This window comes from Oryctolagus cuniculus, chromosome 18 (genome assembly GCF_964237555.1).
Source record: "Oryctolagus cuniculus chromosome 18, mOryCun1.1, whole genome shotgun sequence".
Taxonomy (NCBI): Eukaryota; Metazoa; Chordata; class Mammalia; order Lagomorpha; family Leporidae; genus Oryctolagus; species Oryctolagus cuniculus.
In genome coordinates, this window is record NC_091449.1 from 55,498,405 (window position 1) to 55,518,410 (window position 20,006).

The window sequence follows — 20,006 nt, forward strand, 5'->3', positions numbered from 1 at the left end:
ACTAAATTTATTCAGGATTTACAATTCCTGCTTTAGAAAGTATCCCTTCTTTGGTGTTCTTTCAGAACTTTGGGGCTTCTATATCTTTTGGTTTAAAGGAATTAAAGCCTCAAGAGTGAAAGTACACAATGGCATACGAAGGAAGCAGCTATTTATATCTAATCACACGACCAATAAATACTGCAAAGTAGGGGTGGGGCCCTTGGGCTGTATAAGTCCCATGAAATCATCCGTTATGACTGTGGGCAGGACTCAAAATTCAGTAAATCTATAGCAGGCTGATTTTTAAGTTGATGATTTTGTAGGGCCCATGAATATTATAAATATCCAAATGGCCCTTGCCAGAAAAAAAGGTTCCTCACTGTGGCTGTAAAGGAAAATACTTAGAAATTTGACCATTTTAATAAAAATTAAAAATTTACATAGCAAAAGGGAAAGATGTAATTTAAAGGGCAAGTGACAACCAGGGTAAAATAATGTTAACATATGACAGGACATTGATAGTTTAAATCTATAAGTAATTTACAATTACTAGGAAAAATCAAGTACTTTAATCAAATAATTGGCATTTGAACAGACAGTTCACAAAAGAAGAAAGAAATGGCTAACTAAAATTTGAAAAAATACCCTTACTGGTAAAGAAATAATAAGTAAAATAAATGTGAGATATCTTTGTTAATGAATCATTCTTTTTAATCAAATTCATGGTGTTGGTTAGAAAGAAGACAAACAGGGGACATTTGTTTGGCATAGTAGTTTAGACTCTGCTTTGGATGCCTGCATCCCACATTGGCGTGCCTGGCTTTGGGTCCTTGTCCTGTCTGTATTCTAGCTTCCTGCTGTTGTGAACCCTGGAGGCATCAAGTGATGATTGAACTACTTGCATCGCTGCCACACATGTGGGAGACCTGAATCAAGTTCCTGGCTTCTGGCTTCAGCCTGGCATAGCCCAAGCTATTGAGAGCATTTGGAGAAGAACCAGCAAAAGGAGGCATTTTGTTCATTAAAAAAAAAGAAGAAGAAGCAGGCAGCACTGTTCATACCTTTTGATTCATTAATGCAGTTTTTAGAAGTTTATCTTAGAAAAATAGAAGGATGCAAAAATGTATATATAGAAGTATCCCAATCTCGTTTTTATTATAATAAGGGAAAACTGGAAACAACTAGTAGTCCCCAAGTGAGGATTAAATAATTATGAAGCACCTATAGGCCAGAATTATGATTTATATGTATTTGTTACTGTGGAATTCTATTTGAGACGTATTAGTTTTCTAGTTTGCTTACAGTGAACTAATTGTTTTTAATTGAAAGACAGAGACAGAGAGAACTCTATCTATATTGCTTTATTCTCCAAATGCCTGCAGTGCCTGAGAATGGGCCATTGCAAGGTCAAATCTTCCATGTGGTTGGCAGGGACCCAAGTACTTGAGCAGTCACCTGCTGCCTCCCAGGGTACATGTTAACAGGAAGATGGAATCAGGAACAGCCAGGACTCAAACCTAGACACTCTGGTATGTGATGCTGGCATCCCCAGTGGTGTCTTCACAGCTAGGTCAAATGTCTGCCTCAATGTTACAACAAAAGTTAATAGACGTGATTAATAATGGGGAAAATTGCATTCTGGCAAAACATGCAATGAAACAAGATACAGTTTCATAGTTTTTGTGAGGCCCCAAAGAAGGAAAACATTTATCAAAATTGAAGGACTTGTTTTGTTGTCCTACTTTTTATTTTTCCTACTGAGTACATTCTCTTATTATGATTAAATGAATTTTTTCTTTAGCATGTGATGTGTTAGATTATATTACTTGATTTTTGAATGTTTGAATCAGCCCTCTATATCTGGAAAACATCCCACATTGTCAGTTCTATCATTCTTTTTATACATTGTTGGATTTGATTCACTGTTTTGCTGAGGATTTCAGTATCTGTGTTGATGAGATCTGTTAGTCTATAGTTTTCTTGTAGTGTCTCTTTTGACCCTTGTGTGTTTAGAAATATGTCATTTTAGTCTCCAGATATTTGGAATTCTCCAACTGTCTTTGCATTACTGGTTTCTAGTTCAATTCATTGTGGTTGAAGAACACACTTTGTCTGATTTCTGTTCTTTCCTATTTGTTCAGATTTTTTAATGGCTTGGAATATGGCCTCTGGTAGCTCAGTGTGATTTTAAGAAGGATGTATTTTCTGCTGTTGCTGGATAAAGTAGTCCATAAATGTCAATGAGATTGTTCTAATGCTTTTTCTTACTTAAAGCATTCTGATTTCTCTGGTTAGGGAAGAATGTAAATACCTAAATTATATCATATTTGCTTTTTTAGCTTTTCACTTTTCCTTTCGATGCTTTTTCTAAATTGTGTTTCTTAACAGGTGTGAGTGTTTCAGTCTTGAGGTTTTTTGTGTGTGTGTGTGTGTTTTTTTTTTTTTTTTTTTTTTTTTTTTTCCTGTGAATAGCCCTGGTCTCAGTCTTGTAAGTTAGATCTGCTGTTTTGTTTGGAAATGGGAGATTGAACCAGGTTGGCTGATACTAGGCATGGGTTCTTTGTGTGTGTGTGTTTGTGAGAAGTAGAGTTAGACAGAGGGAGAGACAGAGAGAAAGGTCTTCATCTGCTGATTCACTCCCCAAATGGCCGCTATGGCTGGAGCTAGGCTGATTCGAAGCCAGGAGCTTTGTCCCAGTCTTCCTTGTGGGTGTAGGGGCTGAAGCACTTGGGCCATCTTCCACTGCTTTCCCAGGCCACTAGCAGAGTGCTGGATTGGAAGAGGGACAGCCTGGGTATGAACTGGTATCCATATGGGTGCTAGTGCCACAGATGGAGGCTTGTCCTACTATACCACAGTGCCAACCCTGTTTGTATCTTTTATGCAGCCTGTTTTTAGGTTGTGTGGTTGCAGAAAGTGTTTCAGACTCCACTAGTTTGTAGGACATTCAGGAGACCATGTTAAAAGAAAAGCATAGATAAATAAATAAGAAATATGTGCCATTTCTGAGAGTAGTGTTGTTGGTTCTGTAATATTTGTAAACAATTCTTTTTTTTTTTTTTTTTTTTTGACAGGCAGAGTGGACAGTGAGAGAGAGACACAGAGAGAAAGGTCTTCCTTTTGCCGTTGGTTCACCCTCCAATGGCCGCCACGGCCAGCGCGCTGCGGCAGGCGCACTGCGCTGATCCGATGGCAGGAGCCAGGTACTTGTCCTGGTCTCCCGTGGGGTGCAGGGCCCAAGCACTTGGGCCATCCTCTACTGCACTCCCGGGCCACAGCAGAGAGCTGGCCTGGAAGAGGGGCAACTGGGACAGAATCTGGTGCCCTGACCGGGACTAGAACCCGGTGTGCCGGCGCCGCAAGGCAGAGGATTAGCCTAGTGAGCCGGGCGCCGGCCTGTAAACAATTCTTTTTAAAGGACAGGGTGATGTTTTAAAATAAACTTGTTTTTAAGAAGTTACTACTTTTTTAATTCCTTTTATCTTAATTTGTCCTTTTGAACTGTGTGTACTTCATGTCTCCATCCCACAGAGAAACATGACTACCTTTGTTTGCCTGCATGATTTTAAAAATGTTGAGGGTTGTGGGAAGCAAAGAGGGATTATAATTTAGTTCCCCAGTGAAAACTTCTTAAATTTTTAGATGTTAGGCCTTAAACTGTTTTGAGTAGAAATGGCTTTTCTTGACATTTTAAACCTTTATATTTTACTTGTAATTTGGAGAAATATGGTTTTTGATAAAATGTAAATAGTAAAAATATTTAATAAGACTTTAAAGTTTGAGCAACTTAGGAACTTGAGAATTAGTACCAAGTTTATTTCTGAGGGTGTTTTGAGGTTAGTCTTCTAGCAACAATAGCAGTAGTGGCAAACATTATTGTCATTGCTGTGTGTTCTGAGAGTGACTGTCTGCATTTTCTTTTAGGCAGGAAGTTATGTTCGTGACGATGCAGTTCCCAATTTGATCCAGTTAATAACCAATAGTGTGGAGATGCATGCCTATACTGTCCAGCGCTTGTACAAAGCAATTCTTGGTGATTATTCTCAAGTAAGTATTTCATTTGTATTTGCTTTTCTTTCTGCTTTATTTCCCTGGTAAGTTTCTTACTGATAGCACTCTAGGTGTGCTCTCTTTAGACCTTTTTGATAAGATGGCCAGTTATTTGCATTAAATATCTTTGTAAAGATTGAAGTCTTCAACAAATGCTGACTTTCTTTTGACAGCAACCTTTGGTACAAGTGGCTGCGTGGTGTATAGGTGAATATGGTGATCTTCTTGTGTCTGGCCAGTGTGAAGAGGAAGAACCTATTCAGGTACCCCTTGTTGTTCTTGGTTAAGGAGGAAAAGAAAGAATATTTTTGGTTATAGGAGGAAAGTGTTTAAGAGGAAGTTAAGGTTGGTTCCTTGAAAACTTTTTTAAAATGTTTTATTTTGGGGCCAGCGTTGTGCAGGTTAAAGCCGTGGCCTGCCGTGCCTGCATCCCTTCTTTATGGGTGCCAGTTCGGGTCCCAGCTATTCCACTTCTGATCCAGCTCCCTGCTGATGAGCCTGGGAAAGCAGCAGAGGATGGCCCAAGTCCTTGTGTGCCTGTACTCACGTGGGAGACTCGGAAAAAGCTCCTGGCTCCTGGATTCTGATTGGCTCAGCTCCAGCTGTTGCAGCCATTTGGGGAGTGAACCAGTAGATGGAAGACCTCTCTCTGTCTCTACCTCTCTCTGTAACTCTTTCAAATAAATAAAATAATTTTTTTAAACATTTATTTATTTGAAAGGCAGAGCCATAGTGAGAGAGGGAGAGACAAATCTTCCATCTGCTGGTTCGCTCCCCAAATAACCACAATGGACATGAGCCAGTCTGAAGCCAGGGGCCAGGAGCTTTTTCCGAGTCTCCCACATGGGTGCAGACACCCAAGGACTTGGGTCATCCTCCACTGCTCTTTGAAGTTCATCAGCAGGGAGCTGGATCAGAAGTGCAGTAGCTGGGACTTGAACCAGTGCCCATATGGGATGCAGGTGCCCGCTTTGTCACAGTGCTGGCCCCCCTTGAAAACTTTTTAAAGGAGTAATTCTAGAATTGTATTGGGAACCTTGCCATTTTTTTTAAGATAGAATTTGTTGGGCCATGTTGCATTTTTTTTTTAATTAAAGATTTTATTTGAAAGGCAGAGTTACAGACAGATAGGGAGCAGAAAGAATGGTCTTCCATCCACTTGGTTCACTCCCCAAATGGCTACAGTGACTGGAGCTGAGCCTATTCAAAGCTAGTAGCTTCTTCCAGGTCCCCCACATGGGTACAGAGGCCCAAGCACTTGGGCCAGCTTCTACTGCTTTCCCAAGCCATAGCAGAGAGCTGGATTCTATCAGCTGACACCTGTATGGGCGCCTTTATAGGATGTCGGCACCACAGGTGGAGGCTTAGCCTGCTGCACCACAGTGCCAGCCCTCCATGTTGAGTTTTTAAAACCTCTTTAGGCCTCTTTCCCTAGTCTAGCAGATTGAATTGTTATTTCTCTTACCCTCTAGCTGATAAACAAGAAGAAATGAGACACGTATATGTATTCCCATTGATCATGAAAGGACTGACTTTAGAGAAAGTTGTGGCAACAGTGCTTGAACTCTGTATCTTTTATTTCCTCTCCTTCTGTCACTTGAAGGTATAATATGCTTGCTAGGTCCCAGTGGTCATTTTCTATCCCCTTTTATTGTCTGCTTGTGGTTGATGCAACATCTTAGACAGTTATTCTGGCTTAGCCCAGATTATGTTAGAGAATTTTGTAAGGGCAGGATTATCTTTCTGGTAGCATCTCTGACTTGATATCAGATTTAGTTGTTTATTGTTACCATTTGTTCTCCATGCTTATTTTTTCACCCCAGGTAACAGAGGATGAAGTGTTGGATATTTTAGAGAGTGTCCTAATTTCTAACATGTCCACCTCAGTGACACGAGGTTATGCCCTCACTGCCATTATGAAGCTTTCTACTCGATTCACCTGTACTGTAAAGTGAGTATTGAGAAGTAGGGTGAACAGATTGTTTTGTAATTTTTTAGAAAAGATTAATTTTATTTATTTGAAAGGCAGAGTTAGCAGAGAAAGAGATGTCCACTGTTCCACTCCCCAAATGGCCACAATGGCTAGGGTTAGGCCAGGCTAATGCCAGGAGCCTGGAACTCCATCCAGCTATCCAACATGGGTGGTAGGGGCCCAATACTTTGGCCATTTTTCTGCTGCTTTCCTAGGAAAAATTAGCAGGGAACTGAACTTGAAGTGGAGCAACCAGAACTTGAACTGACACTCATACAGGATACTAGTGTTGCAGGTAGAGGCTTAACCCACGTGCCATAACACCAGCCCCATGTTTTATAATTTAAAAACATTTTTTATCATGGGAAGTTTAAAGCATAGACTTAAATTTCAGCATAGAGAGAACAGTAAGATGAATTAGTATGTACTTTTTACCCCACAATCACAATCATCAATTCATTATTAATCCTTATTTCACCTATACTTTGCTCATTCTCCCACCCATTTTGGATTATTTTGCAACAAAAAATATTTCTGATGTGTTTTTTTTTTTTTTTTTTAAGCAGACAAGCGTTTTAGTTTACAATATTTTGAGATGTCTGAAGAGAAATAAAATCATGAGTGTTTTGGTGATTAAGTCCTTTATATTTTGAATGAAAGTCACATGTTGGGTCAGTTTCTTACCTGAGCCTATTTAAGGAAAGTTTCATTCTCTTAGACTTTCTGTTTCACTTTTTAAAGTAAATTCTTGTGGGAAATGGTATTTTTGGCTTAACTCTTCGTGAACAAGAAGGATTTAGGGTTTGCAATTTGATACCATGACCTTTTGTTGTTAAAGAAGGAAACAAATAGTATAAATTTCTTTTATGGCAAACTAATATTTGATATGTCTGGCTAGCAAATTTTAGGATATGGGCTATTTAACAAACAAAAATCTAGTATTAAAATTAGTAAAATGGTGAATGTTGCATGAGTAAACACAGGAAGATGTGTTTTGTTTTTGAAAAACTATGTAAATTAAGAAAAGATGAGTTTTTCAAGATTTTAACCAAGAAACTCTTGTTTAAATATTCTCTGTGCTTGTTTATGAACTGTATTTGTTTTTGTTGTTTTATCCTGTAGCCGAATTAAGAAAGTGGTTTCTATCTATGGAAGCAGCATTGATGTGGAACTCCAGCAGAGGGCAGTAGAATATAATGCACTTTTTAAGAAATATGACCACATGAGGTGAGGAGAGGAAACTAATCAGTGTGGGTGCATGCCAGCATATTGAGTAAATTGTGGCGATAATCCATAAAGGAAACTCATTCTTTTATTAACTGGACCTCACAGCCCTGTTTAGTTCTAATTGATTGGAGGCTTCCTTTTTTGTCTAACTTCAACACTGCCTAGCCTCTAAAGAAATAAATTAATGATATTCTTTTGTTCTAACCAACCCCCCCACCCCCATTTCCTTTGTTGGTATGGAAAGTTTGCTTCATTTCCTTTTTTATTTGGTTACGAAGTAGGAGTTCTAGGGGTTTTTTTCCCCCAAGAGAAATGATCTCATTTAAATCCAGTTGCTATTAACATTTTGGTGTGTTTTTTTTCTTCTGTTACGCAGTATCTTTTTAAAAAGGATTTTTTAAAAGTGCATATCAAGGAGCCAGTGCTGTGGTGAAGTAGGTTAATCCACTGCCTGTGGCACCAGCATCCTGAATGGGTCCATATCTAGTTCTGGCTGCTGCTTTTCCAATCCAGCTCTCTGCTGTGGCCTGGGGAAGTGGTAGAAGATGGTCCAAGTGTTTGGGCCCCTGCACCCACGTGGGAGATCTGGAAGAAGCTCCTGACTCCTTGGCCTTCCATCGGCTCAGCTCTGGCCATTGAGAGTGAACCAGCGGATGGAAGCCTGTTCTTTCTGTGTCTCTCTGTCACTGTCTGTAACTCTCTCTCTCAAATAAATCAAAAATATTTTTTAAAAAAATATGAAAAGGCAGTGCAAGTGGAGAGAGAAAGAGAGTGTGTGAGATCTTCCATCCCCAAATGACTGCAATAACCAGAGCTGGGCCTGGCTGAAGCCAGGAGCCAGGAACTGCATTTGGGTCTCCCCTGATTGTGATAGGGACCCGAGCACTTGGACCATCTTCTGCTTCCTTCCCAGGTAGATTAGCAGAGGAGATAGGACTGGAACCAGCACTCTGATTTGGGATGCTGGTATTGTAAGCAATGGCTTAACTACGTGTCATTGGCCCTATGCAATATCTTCTTGACTGGAGACTGTTAATAACTACTTTTTTTATTTTTATTTTTATTTTTTTACTTGAGAGGCAGAATTACAGGGAGAGGGAGAGACAGAGTGAAAGGTCTTCCATCTGCTGGTTCTCTCTCAAAATGGCTGCAGTGGCCAGAGCTGGGCTGATCTGAAGCCATGAGCTTTTTCTGGTCTCCCATTCGGGTGCAGGGACCCAGGCACTTGGGCCATCATCCACTGCTTTCCCAGGCCATCAGCAGGGAGCTGGATAGGAAATGAAACATCCAGGACTCGGACTGGTACCCATATGGGAGGACAGCACCGCAGGCTGAGGCTTAACCTGCTGTGTCACAGCGCCATGTTAATAACTATTGATTCAGCTTTCTTTTATCCCAGAATCTCTACCACTGAAATATATGTTTTGGGATTTAGGTGGATGGTTTATTTATTCAAGGTTTCTTGCCTGCCCTTAACCCAGTCAGGATTTTAGATTATGTACTCTTTTAATCCGTCTTCTATGTTGATATAAGTGTTGAGTGGAGAGGGGGAGACAGTTTTCCATGTTTGGCATTAATATAGTTAATAGTGATTCTTTTAGGGTAGGGAATCTAGGTTAACTGCCTAGAATTTAACCACTTCAGACTCTTCTAGGTCTGCCCTACTTGAAAGAATGCCTGTCATGGAAAAAGTGACTACAAATGGCCCTACTGAAATTGTGCAGACAAATGGAGAGACAGAACCTGCTCCACTAGAGACCAAACCACCACCCTCTGGGCCACAGCCTACCAGCCAGGTAGCCTTACATTTACTTAGTTGGACAGATTTCTTACAGTCTCTGACAGCTTCATTTTTAGCTGATTCCCCTTAATATGCTTGTATTGCTGATAATTCCCTTCATAATTCTTAAGTATTGACAGAATTTTGCCTTAGCTGTAGATAAGACAAATAACTGATGAATTGAGGTGTTATTTTCTTGTTTAGGCTAATGATTTATTGGATTTATTGGGAGGAAATGACATAACACCTGTTATCCCAACTGCACCTACAAGCAAACCTGCTTCCGCTGGTGGAGAACTTCTTGATTTGCTGGGAGACATCAACCTTACAGGTGAGGCTAGACTGGAGCTATCTAATGCATGGATAGGGATGGAGACCTTGGAAAGAAGCCGTAGTGATACTAGATTTTCCAGCACATGAATCACTGGAAGAAAGAAGCTAAATGAGAAACAAAAATAGACTGTCCACAGCATGGTCATGCTAGTGCACTAAAGAGTCAGCGTAATCTTTAATTTTAGCAGAAAAAATTATTCATAGGATTTTAAGATAAAAACACATCCCCCTTTTATTTTTAAAGATGCATTTTATTTATTTGAAAGACAGTTACAGATAGAGGTAGTGCCAGAGAGGGAGAGAGAGGTCTTCCGTTACTTCCCAGGTGACAGCAATGGCCAGAGTTGAGCTGTTCTGAAGCCAGGAGCTTCTTGCAGGTTCAGGGGCCCAGGGACTTGGACCATCTTCTGCTGCTTTCCCAGGCCATAGCATGGAGCTGGATCGGAAATGGAGCAGGCAGGACTAGAACTGGCGCCCTTATGGGATGCTGGTGCCACAGGCCAGGGCTTTAACCCTCTGAGACATAATGCTGGCCCCAAGACTTTATCTTTCAGGCTTGAAAAGAATATATCCTAAGTCACTTCTGCTTTTAGTTAGTGTCCAAAGACAAAGACATTTTCTAGGTATCTCTGTTCATTGTTACTTTTGAATAGCTATGGCCATTTATGGAGAAATGTTAGCCTATCACCTTCTTGCCTTCTTTCCTCCTGCTCATCATTCCTGTTAGAGCAACCAAAGGACAAAGGTAATTCATAGCTATAATATTCAGATGTAACTTTTCTTATGAGAATATTTATAATTGATGTGTTCAATTCATAGGATGTCAGCTTTTTAAAAAAAAAAAAAAGATTTATTTTATGTATTTGAAAGGGTGAGTTAGAGAGAGAAGGAGAGATACAGAGATTTTCCATCCACTGGTTCATTCTCCAATGGTCACAACAGCCAGGGTTGGGCCAAGCTGAAGCCAGAAGCCAAGATCCAAGAACTTCTTCTGGGTCTCCCATATGGGTTCGAGGGGCCTAATGACGTGGGCCATTCTCTGGCCCCAAATAATTTTTTTTAAAGTGTATTTATTTGAAAGGTAGGGGAAAGAGAGTACTAGCTCCCATCTATTCTTTTATTCTATACATACCTGCAACATGTAGGGTCCAGCCCTGGGCTGGACCAGATGACAGGAATTCAGTCAGTGTCCCATGTGGGTAGCAGAAACCAATTACCTTTGGCCAGAGCTGGGCTGATCTGAAGCCATGAGCTTTTTCTGGTCTCCCATTCGGGTGCAGGGACCCAGGCACTTGGGCCATCATCCACTGCTTTCCCAGGCCATCAGCAGGGAGCTGGATAGGAAATGAAACACTACATTTCCGGGTCTGCATTAGCAGGAATCTGGAGTTAGGAATTGAAGCCGAGTGTTGAACCTAGGTAATCCAATATGGCCCTGGACATCCAAACTGACAACTTAACTGCCTGGCCAATTGCTCACTCTCAGATCTTAGGATTTTTGTCTATATGTTGACAAATTTTCCAGTTATCACTTTTCATGCACTTTATAATTCTTTTTTGTTTTGTTGGTCATTTACTGTGAAGTTTTTTTTTTTTTTTTTTTTTTTTTTTTTTTTTTTTTTTTTATGATTTATATGAAAGGCAGAGTTAGAGAGAGATCCTTCATCTGCTGGTTCACTCTCCAAATGGGTGCAACAGCCAGGCTGAAGCCAGGAGCCAGGAGCTTTTTCATTTTCTCTTGTGTGAGTACAGAGGCCCATGTACTTAGACCATCTTCTACTGCTTTCCCAGGTGCATCAGCAGGGAGCTGAATCAGAAGTTGAGCAGCAGGCGAGTCTTGAACTGACGCCCATATGGGATTCAGGCACTGCATTCTGCTGCTTTAACCTGCTGAGCCACCACGCTGGCCCCACTTTGGAATTATTTACAAAAAGCTTCTTTGGGTTTTTAAGATCTATTTATGTGTTTGAAAAAGTGACAGAGAAGAAGAGATCTGCTGATTCACTACCCAAATGGCCCCAGTGGCCAGGCGGGGCCGCAACCTGGAATTCCATATCAGTTTCTCACATGGATAGAAAGGGCCCAAGTGCTTGACCCACCTGCTGCTGCTTTCCCAAGTGAGTAAGCAGGGGGCTGGTCTAGAAGCAGAGTAGCCAGGACTTGAACCAGTGCTCTGATACAGGATGCCAGCATTATAAATGGCAGCTTAACCTGCTGTACCACCACACTGGCTGCCCCTTACAAATTGTTTCAGATCTTAGATACCAAAGTTATCCTGGATAACTGGCAAAGCAAAAATAATCTCATAGTTAAAAGTATAGTATATGAATTCACTAACATATTAGTGTTGTCACATTAGTACATAGGCTTCCTAATTACAATTTTGAATGACTATCTAATTTTATCAAGAAGCTTGCACTCGTTTCCTAGCTGTTAGGCATTTTACATAATTCTAAGTATATTTTTTTGGCTAGTTACTTCAACAAATATCACTATATCAATTTGTCCTTATTTTGGATAACTTTCTTACACCAAGTTATTCAGTCTGAATATGCTGTGAACAAGGGCGATTAATACTTACCCCACAGTGTATTTTTGAGAACTGTTAATCAGTTCAGTGAATGACACATTGGAAGTATTTGGGTAAATATTATTTACCTTTTTCTCAATTTATATGGCCAGTATGTTTCATCTTTTTTTTTTTTTTTTTTTTTTTTGACAGGCAGAGTGGATAGTGAGATAAAGACAGAGAGAAAGGTCTTCCTTTTTGCCGTTGGTTCACCCTCCAATGGGCTGGCATGCTGTGGCCGGCACACCGAGCTGATCCAAAGGCAGGAGCCAGGTGCTTCTCCTGGTCTCCCATGGGGTGCAGGGCCCAAGCACTTGGGCCATCCTCCACTGCACTCCCTGGCCACAGCAGAGAGCTGGCCTGGAAGAGGGGCAACCGGGACAGAATCTGGCGCCCCGACCGGGACTAGAACCCGGTGTGCCGGCGCCGCTAGGTGGAAGATTAGCCTATTGAGCTGCGGCGCCGGCTCAGTATGTTTCATCTTATAGTCATGAACATTATGTATTATCTTTTTAAAAAAAGATTACTTATTTATTTGAAAGGCAGAGTTAGAGGTCTTTGATCTGCTGGTCCACTCCCCAGATGGCCGCAACAGCTGGAGCTGCACCAATTCAAAGCCAGGAGCCAGGAGCTTCCTCTAGGTTTCCCACGCGGGTACAGGAACCCAAGAACTTGAGCCATCTTCTACCGCTTTCCCAGGCCATAGTAGAGAGCTGGATCAGAAATGGAGCAGCCCCGTCTTGAACGAGGGCGAATATGGGATGCCAGCACTGCAAGTGGTGGTCATACCTCCAGTCCACATTGCTGGCCGCTGTGTATTATGATTTTTAAAGGTCCTGGTAGAGAGGTGGGCTTGGGCTCCCTATAACCTGTATCACAGTAGCTGGGTTCCAGTCGTGGATCAGTTTCTGATTCCAACTTCTGTTTACGGGGCACCCTAGGAGGTGGAAAGTGATAGTTTGAGTAGTTGGGTCCCTGCCACCAGTGTGGAAGACATAGATTGAGTTTTGAGCTCCTGACTGCAGTCTGGCCCAGCCCTGATCATTGTGGCTGTTTGAACAGCAGATCCAAGATCTCTATTTGTCTCTATCTGCCTTTTCAATAAATACATACCTACATACATGCATTTAAAAAGAAAGCCCTGATACCTGAAAATTGGTCCTGTTATTTTGTTTTCTTTTTTTTTTTTTTTTTTAAAGATTTATTTTGTTTATTTGAAAGAGTTACGGAGAAGGAGAGACAGAGAGAAATCTTCCATCTGCTGGTTCACTTTCCAAATGGCCACAACAGCTAGGGCTGGGTCAGACTGAAACCAGAAGCCAGGAACTTCTTCCTCCTCTCCCATATTGATGCAGGGGTCCAAGCACTTGGGTTATCCTCTGCTGCTTTCTTAGGTCATTAGCAGAGAACTGGATTGGAAGTAGAGCTGCCAAGACTTAAACCAGCATCCATATGGGATGCTGGCATTGCAGGTGGTGGCTTTTATCCGCTATGCCACCATTTTTTTTAATCACAAGGAATATTTAATGTCTTTCCACTTGTTTGCATTGTGGATGAGTGTTTTTGAACATTCTTTTTGTATCGTAAACTCAGCTTATTTGTGAAGTTTTTTTTTTTATTTAAAGATTTATTTATTCAAAAGATATTGTTAGGGGCCAGCGCTGTGGCGTAGCGGGTAAAGCTGCCGCCTACAGTGCCGGCATCCCATATGGGTGCTGGTTGAGTCCTGGCTGCTCCACTTCTGATCCAATTTTCTGCTATGGCCTGTCAACGCAGTAGAAGATGGCCCGAGTTCTTGGGTCCCTGCACCCACGCGAGAGACCCAGAGGAGGCTCCTGGCTTTGGATCACCATAGCTCTGGCCATTGCAGCCAGTCAGGGAGTGAACCAGCGGATGGAGGACCTCTCTCTCTCTCTGTATCTCTCCTTTCCTCTCTGTATAACTCAAATTTTCAAATAAATAACAATCTTTAAAAAAGAAAGAAAGGCTAATTGTTTTCTTGTAGGTTAAAAAAAATGATGTTAAAAAGCCTGAATTGCCGGTGCCGCGGCTCACTAGGCTAATCCTCTGCCTGTGGCGCTGGCACACCGGGTTCCAGGAGAAGCACCTGGCTCCTGACTACGGATCAGCGCGGTGTGCCGGCCGCCGTGGCCATTGGAGGGTAAACCAACGGCAAAGGAAGACCTTTCTCTCTGTCTCTCTCTCTCACTGTCCGCTCTGCCTATCAAAAATAAATAAATAAATAAAAATTTAAAAGAAAGCCTGAATTTTCTTTTCCTTATCTATAATGGATTTTAACACATTTTCCCATTTTGTTTACATTTTTAAATTAAAAATTTGAGTGCTAGATACAGTTTCATTCCATTTTACACTATTGTTGGTAGAAATATGGGAATATATTTAGCATTTGTGTGTTTTTTTTTTTTTTTAAAGATTTACTTATATATTTGAAAGGCAGAGTTAGAGAGAGGCAGAGGCAGGGAGTGAGAAAAGTCTTCCATCCACTGGTTCACCCCTTGAATGGCTGCAGCTGCCAGAGCTAGGCTGATGTGAAGCCAGGAACCTGGAGCTTCTTCAGAGTCTTCCATGTGGGTGCAGGGGCCCAAGAACTTGGGCTATCTTCTTCTGCTTCCCCAGGCCACAGCAGAGAGCTGGCACATTAGCAGGGAGCTGGATTGGAATGGGGCAGCCCGGACTCAAATTGGCACCAGTATGGGATGCTTTACCGGCTCCACCTCAGTGCCAATCCCAACGTGTGTTTTCTAGATGATTTGTAGTGATGACGTTTTGTAGTTTCTCAAAACTATGTACTGTACATATATAGAAGAAATAGGCCAAAATTTGAGGAAGTTAGGGACCTTATGCTGTCCACGTATCTTATGTAGCCTCTGATTTTCTAGGAGAACACATTAGTAAAATTGTTCTGAAAATAGGAATTGGTGGGAAAATGAGCAGATTATATCTGAAAAATTGCAGGAACTGTATGAATGTTCTTTGTGTACTTCATTGGTAATCTACTTGAGGGATCATTCTGTTGTATTTGCATTGGTTTTAGTGTCTTTAATGCTTTACCTAGGCTTCTGTATTTCTACCTTCTTTGCTAATTTTATTATGTTGGGTTTTTTTCTTTCCTTCTTTAATATCTTTTTTTTCTTAAATATTCCAGCCTTCCTTTATTTCATTATTATTTTTAAATGGTATATTTTCAATTAATTTCATAAGTAGTTTGAAATCTTAAATATTAAATATATTCCCTGGGATGGTTGTTTGGCACAGTGGTTGAACTGCTACTTGGGAAAGCCTGAGTTTGGGTTCCAGCTCCTCTTCTGATTCCAGCTTCCTGCTAATGTGTATCCTGGGAAGTAACAGGGACTTGACTCAAGTACTTGAGTCCCTGCCACCAACATGGAGACCCAGTTGACTTTCTTCCTACCTCCTGGCTTTGGGCTGGCCCCAGCCCCACTTGTGGGCATTTGTGGGGAGTGAATCAGTAGACAGAAGGTCTCTCTGCCTTTGAAACTAATAATTTTTTTTTTTTTTTTTTTTTTTGACAGAGTGGACAGTGAGAGAGAGAGACAGAGAGAAAGGTCTTCCTTTGCCGTTGGTTCACCCTCCAATGGCCGCCGCGGCCGGCGCGCCACGCTGATCCGATGGCAGGAGCCAGGAGCCAGGTGCTTCTCCTGGTCTCCCATGGGGTGCAGGGCCCAAGCACCTGGGCCATCCTCCACTGCACTCCCTGGCCACAGCAGAGAGCTGGCCTGGAAGAGGGGCAACCGGGACAGAATCCGGCGCCCCGACCGGGACTAGAACCCGGTGTGCCGGCGCCGCTAGGCGGAGGATTAGCCTAGTGAGCCGTGGCGCCGGCCAAAACTAATAAATTTTTTTTAAAAAATTATAAGTGTATAATAGATTCTCATTACTTTGCTGAATTTTCTATGCTTCTTTTTAGAATCTTCTCAGTTCAAAGGTCATTGACTTTTATTGTATGACCTTCAAAGTGTTCCTTTTTTTAAACATTTCATGGCCATGATGTTCTTTTTTCTTTTTCTTTTTTTTTTTGTTATGAATGAATGAATTAATTAATTAATTTGAAAGTCAGAGCTACACAGAGAGAGGCAGAGAAGGGGGGGGGGAGAGGGAGGACTTTCACCCCCCAGTTCACTCCCCAACTGGCTGCGATGGCTGGAGCTGCAGCGATCGGAAGCCAGGAGCTTCTTCTGGGTTTCCCACTCAGTTACAGGGGGCTCAAGGACTTAGGCCATCCTCCATTGCCTTCTCAGGCCATAGCAGAGAGCTGGATCAGAAGTGGAGCAGCCAGGACTCTAACTGGCTTGATTTCATTCAACACTGCAGGCAGCAGCTTTACCCACTACGCCACAGTGCCGGCCCCTCAAAATGTTCTTATTTGGAAGGATCAAATAAAAATGGTGATCAGGCAACCTCTACTCCCTTCTCCCCCCTCCCTACCCACCTCTTGTAATGTATATATGCATTAAAATTTCATTATGCCGCGGTAAGCATTTGGCCTGGTGGTTAAACCATTAATTTGAGTGCCTGCAATCAAGTCCTGGCTCCACTGCTGATTCTTGCTTCCTACTAATGCTTATACTTGGAGGGAATTGTGATAGGCACACACTTGTGAAACTTAAATTGACTTTCTGGCTTCTGGTTTCAGCTTGGCCCAGCTATGGCCATTATGGGTGTTTGGGGTGTGTACTACTAGATGGTAACTCTTCCTATCTATCAAACTGATTAATTAAAAATTTAAAATTTAAAAAACAAATTGATGGAGACTAGGAAGAAAAAAATTATATTTAACATACAGGGCCAGTGCCATGGCTCATTTGGTTAATCCTCTGCCTGTGGCGCCGGCATCCCATATGGGTGCCAGGTTCTAGTCCTGGTTGCTCCTCTTCCAGTCCAGCTCTGTGCTGTAGCCTTGGAAGGCAGTGGAGGATGGCCCAAGTGCTTGGGCCCCTGCACCTGCATGGGAGACCAGGAGGAAGCACCTGGCTTCTGGCTTTGGATCAGCATAGCTCCGGCCGTGGAGGCCATTGGCCGGGGGGGTGGGTGAACCAATGGAAGGAAGACCTTTCTCTCTTTCTCTGTCTCTCTCTTTCTCACTCTGTCAAATAAATAAATAAAAAAAATACAAAATTCACAAAGTATCGACCTGCTTTAGCTTGTAAAATGAAATGCTATTAAGAGAGTTGTTGTTTTCTCCATGTATTTTTCCTTTCATCTCATTTTCCTTTCATTCTCAAGGCAACTAATAAATCTTCTAAAGCAGTTTAGCATTGGTGTTTACCATTCCTGTGGTTTTCTTGATACTATGTGTAGAATTGTTATCTTACTATGAGTAGTTTGTATGTGTTTCCTGGTGTACATATATATGAGTTAATTAAAAGTGTTCCTGAGAAAGGTAGTGGTTCTCAACTGGAGGAAATTTTTCCCTCTAGGGTTTGGCAGTGTTTGAATAAATGTTTGAATAAATGTTTGGGAAGGTGCTATTGCCATGTAATGCATTCAAGCCAGGCGTGCTGCTGAATATCCTATAATGTACAAGGCAGCCCCCACAACAAGATATTATCTGTCCTCCAGTATCACTAGCACTAAGGTTGAGGAACCTTAGCTCTACAGGTATATTAACATTCAACACTGCTATTGCTGAATTGTTCCCTAGCTTATATTACTAGTTGCTTTTCCTATAGCAGAGTATAGAGGCGCCCAATGTGCCATATCTCGTATCAAACGTTGAAATTTTCACTATTCTGATGAATGTACAATAATATTTCTCTGATTTTCAGTTCTGTTTCCATCATGATTGGTAATGTTAAATATCTTTTCATAAGATTTGCTTTTTATTCAGGTTCCTTTTGTGAATTGCTTGTTCATATATCTTGCTACTTTTTAAAAAATTATTATTTTATTTATTTGAAAGGCATAGTTATGTTGGGGAGGGAGTCAGAAATAGAGGTCTGTCTGTTGGCTCACTCCCCAAATGGCCATAGGAGCTGGAGCGACGCCAGGCTGAAGCCAGGAGCCAGGAGCTTCTGAGTCTCCTACCTGGGAGCAGGGGCCCAAACACTTGGGCTATTTTCTTCTGCTTTCTCAAGTGTGTTAGGAAGGAACTAGATTGGAAGTAGAGCATCTGGGACTTGAACCAATGCCTATTTGGGTGGCAGCATCACAGGTGGTGCTGGCTTTCCTTGCTATGCCAAAACAACAGCTGTACCTCTTAATTATCTTTTTCTTACTAATTTGTATAGTCATATATAGTTCTGGGTGCTTGCCTATTTGGTGGTTTTTTTTTTTTTTTTTTTTTTTTTTTTTTTTTTTAATTTTTTATTTGACAGATAGAGTTAGTGAGAAAGAGACAGAGAGAAAGGTCTTCCTTCCGTTGGTTCACCCCCCAAATGGCCGCTACAGCCAGAGCTACACTGATCTGAAGCCAGGAGTCAGGTGCTTCTTCCTGGTCTCCCACGCGGGTGCAGGTGCCCAAGCACTTGGGCCATCCTCCACTGCCTTCCCGGGCCACAGCAGAGAGCTGGACTGGAAGAGGAGCAACCAGGACTAGAACCCGGCGCCTATATGGGATGCCGGCGCTACAGGCAGAGGATTAACCAAGTGAGCCATGGCGCCGGCCCCTATTTGTTGTTTTTGTTTATTCTACCAGTGGTCTCTTTTTACTTTCTTTTAGTACTATTTTTTAATTAACAGAATTTACTCATTTTAAAATATTTGAATTTTTAGATCTTTCCCTTTGTAATCTATGCCTTCCGTGTGGTCAATATCTTTTCCCTATGCTGAGATTATAATAATTTTCTCCTGTTTTCTTTAGCTTTGTCGTACTAGCTAAGATTGATTTACCATTGAAATGTTTTCTTTAGGTGCTCCAGCTGCTGCTCCTGCCCCTGCCTCCGTCCCACAGATATCCCAACCCCCATTCTTGCTGGATGGACTTTCATCACAGCCTCTCTTCAACGATATTGCTGCAGGTAGGATTACTATTACTGTCATTGTGTGGAACACTGAGCATTGAGAGGTTGTTACTAGGAAAAGAAAGTAATATTCCTGCAAGCTTTAGGCTGACTATAATAAGATTGAACTGTACTTTCCCAGGCATCCCCTCCATCACAGCATACAGTAAGAATGGCTTGAAGATAGAATTCACCTTTGAACGGTCAAACACCAACCCCAGTGTCACAGTGATAACGATACAGGCCTCCAACAGCACAGAGCTGGACATGACGGACTTTGTTTTCCAGGCTGCAGTACCAAAGGTACTTCCTAATTCCTCTTTGCCTTCTGCTTTTGATTAAAGATTAGCTGACCTCTCCCCCCCACCCCATATTTGGTAAGGATATAATTTTAATGTTTAGAGATTTTGATATTTAGAGATTAAATTAAAATTGCAGATTTAACTGAACTTACTGATAATGTAACTTTTGGTCCTTTGAAGCATGTCAGTTTTTAGTGGCTAACTTTTAGTCACAAATATTCTTTTCTAAAATATTTTTTATTTTCATTTTATTTGAAAGGCAGAGACAGAGAAAACTTGCATCTGCTGGTTCACTACATCAAATGCCTACAGCTTCCCGGGCTGGGCCAGGCTGAAGCCAGGAGCCCAGAATTCAATCTGGGACTCACAAATGGCTGGTAGAAATCTAGCCACTTGAACCATTATTTTCTGTCTCCCAGGGTGTACATTAAATAGGAAGTTGGAATCAGAGGTGGTCTGATGTGGACTATGATCGTCCCAAATGGCATCTTAACTGTTGAACCAAGCGCCAATCCCACAAATATTCTTATAGTTTAGAGTTATAGGGTAACAAAAAGAAATTCTAGTAGTGAGAGTGCAAACAAAATCTGATAGAATTAAAGTTAAGATAAGGGACTTTAATCACTACATCAGAGTTAAAAATTGTTATTTCTTGGGACCGGCACTGTTGTGTAGCGGGTAAAACCACCGCCTGCAGTGCCAGCATCCCATATGGGTGTGGGTTTGATTCCCAGCTGCCCCACTTCCAATCTAACTCTCTGCTGTGGCCTGGGAAAACAGCAGAAGATGGCCCAGGTCCTTGGGCCCTTGC

The 20,006-nt window shown here is 41.7% G+C and overlaps 1 protein-coding gene across 3 annotated transcripts in view; it reads left to right on the forward strand.

Moving 5' to 3' along the window:
* Positions 1-20,006, forward strand: part of AP1G1 (adaptor related protein complex 1 subunit gamma 1) — a 100,764-nt gene that overhangs the window by 70,874 nt on the left and 9,884 nt on the right. For all 3 annotated transcript variants that reach the window (XR_011384078.1, XM_002711697.5, XM_070062688.1), the window contains 8 exons: positions 3,907-4,029; positions 4,206-4,295; positions 5,856-5,983; positions 7,127-7,231; positions 8,886-9,027; positions 9,216-9,342; positions 18,804-18,911; positions 19,036-19,196. Coding sequence is in view for 2 of the 3 variants with exons in the window: in XM_002711697.5 (XP_002711743.1) it covers positions 3,907-4,029; positions 4,206-4,295; positions 5,856-5,983; positions 7,127-7,231; positions 8,886-9,027; positions 9,216-9,342; positions 18,804-18,911; positions 19,036-19,196 (984 nt within the window). In the remaining variant the exon portion in view is untranslated. The remainder of the gene's footprint in view (positions 1-3,906; positions 4,030-4,205; positions 4,296-5,855; positions 5,984-7,126; positions 7,232-8,885; positions 9,028-9,215; positions 9,343-18,803; positions 18,912-19,035; positions 19,197-20,006) is intronic.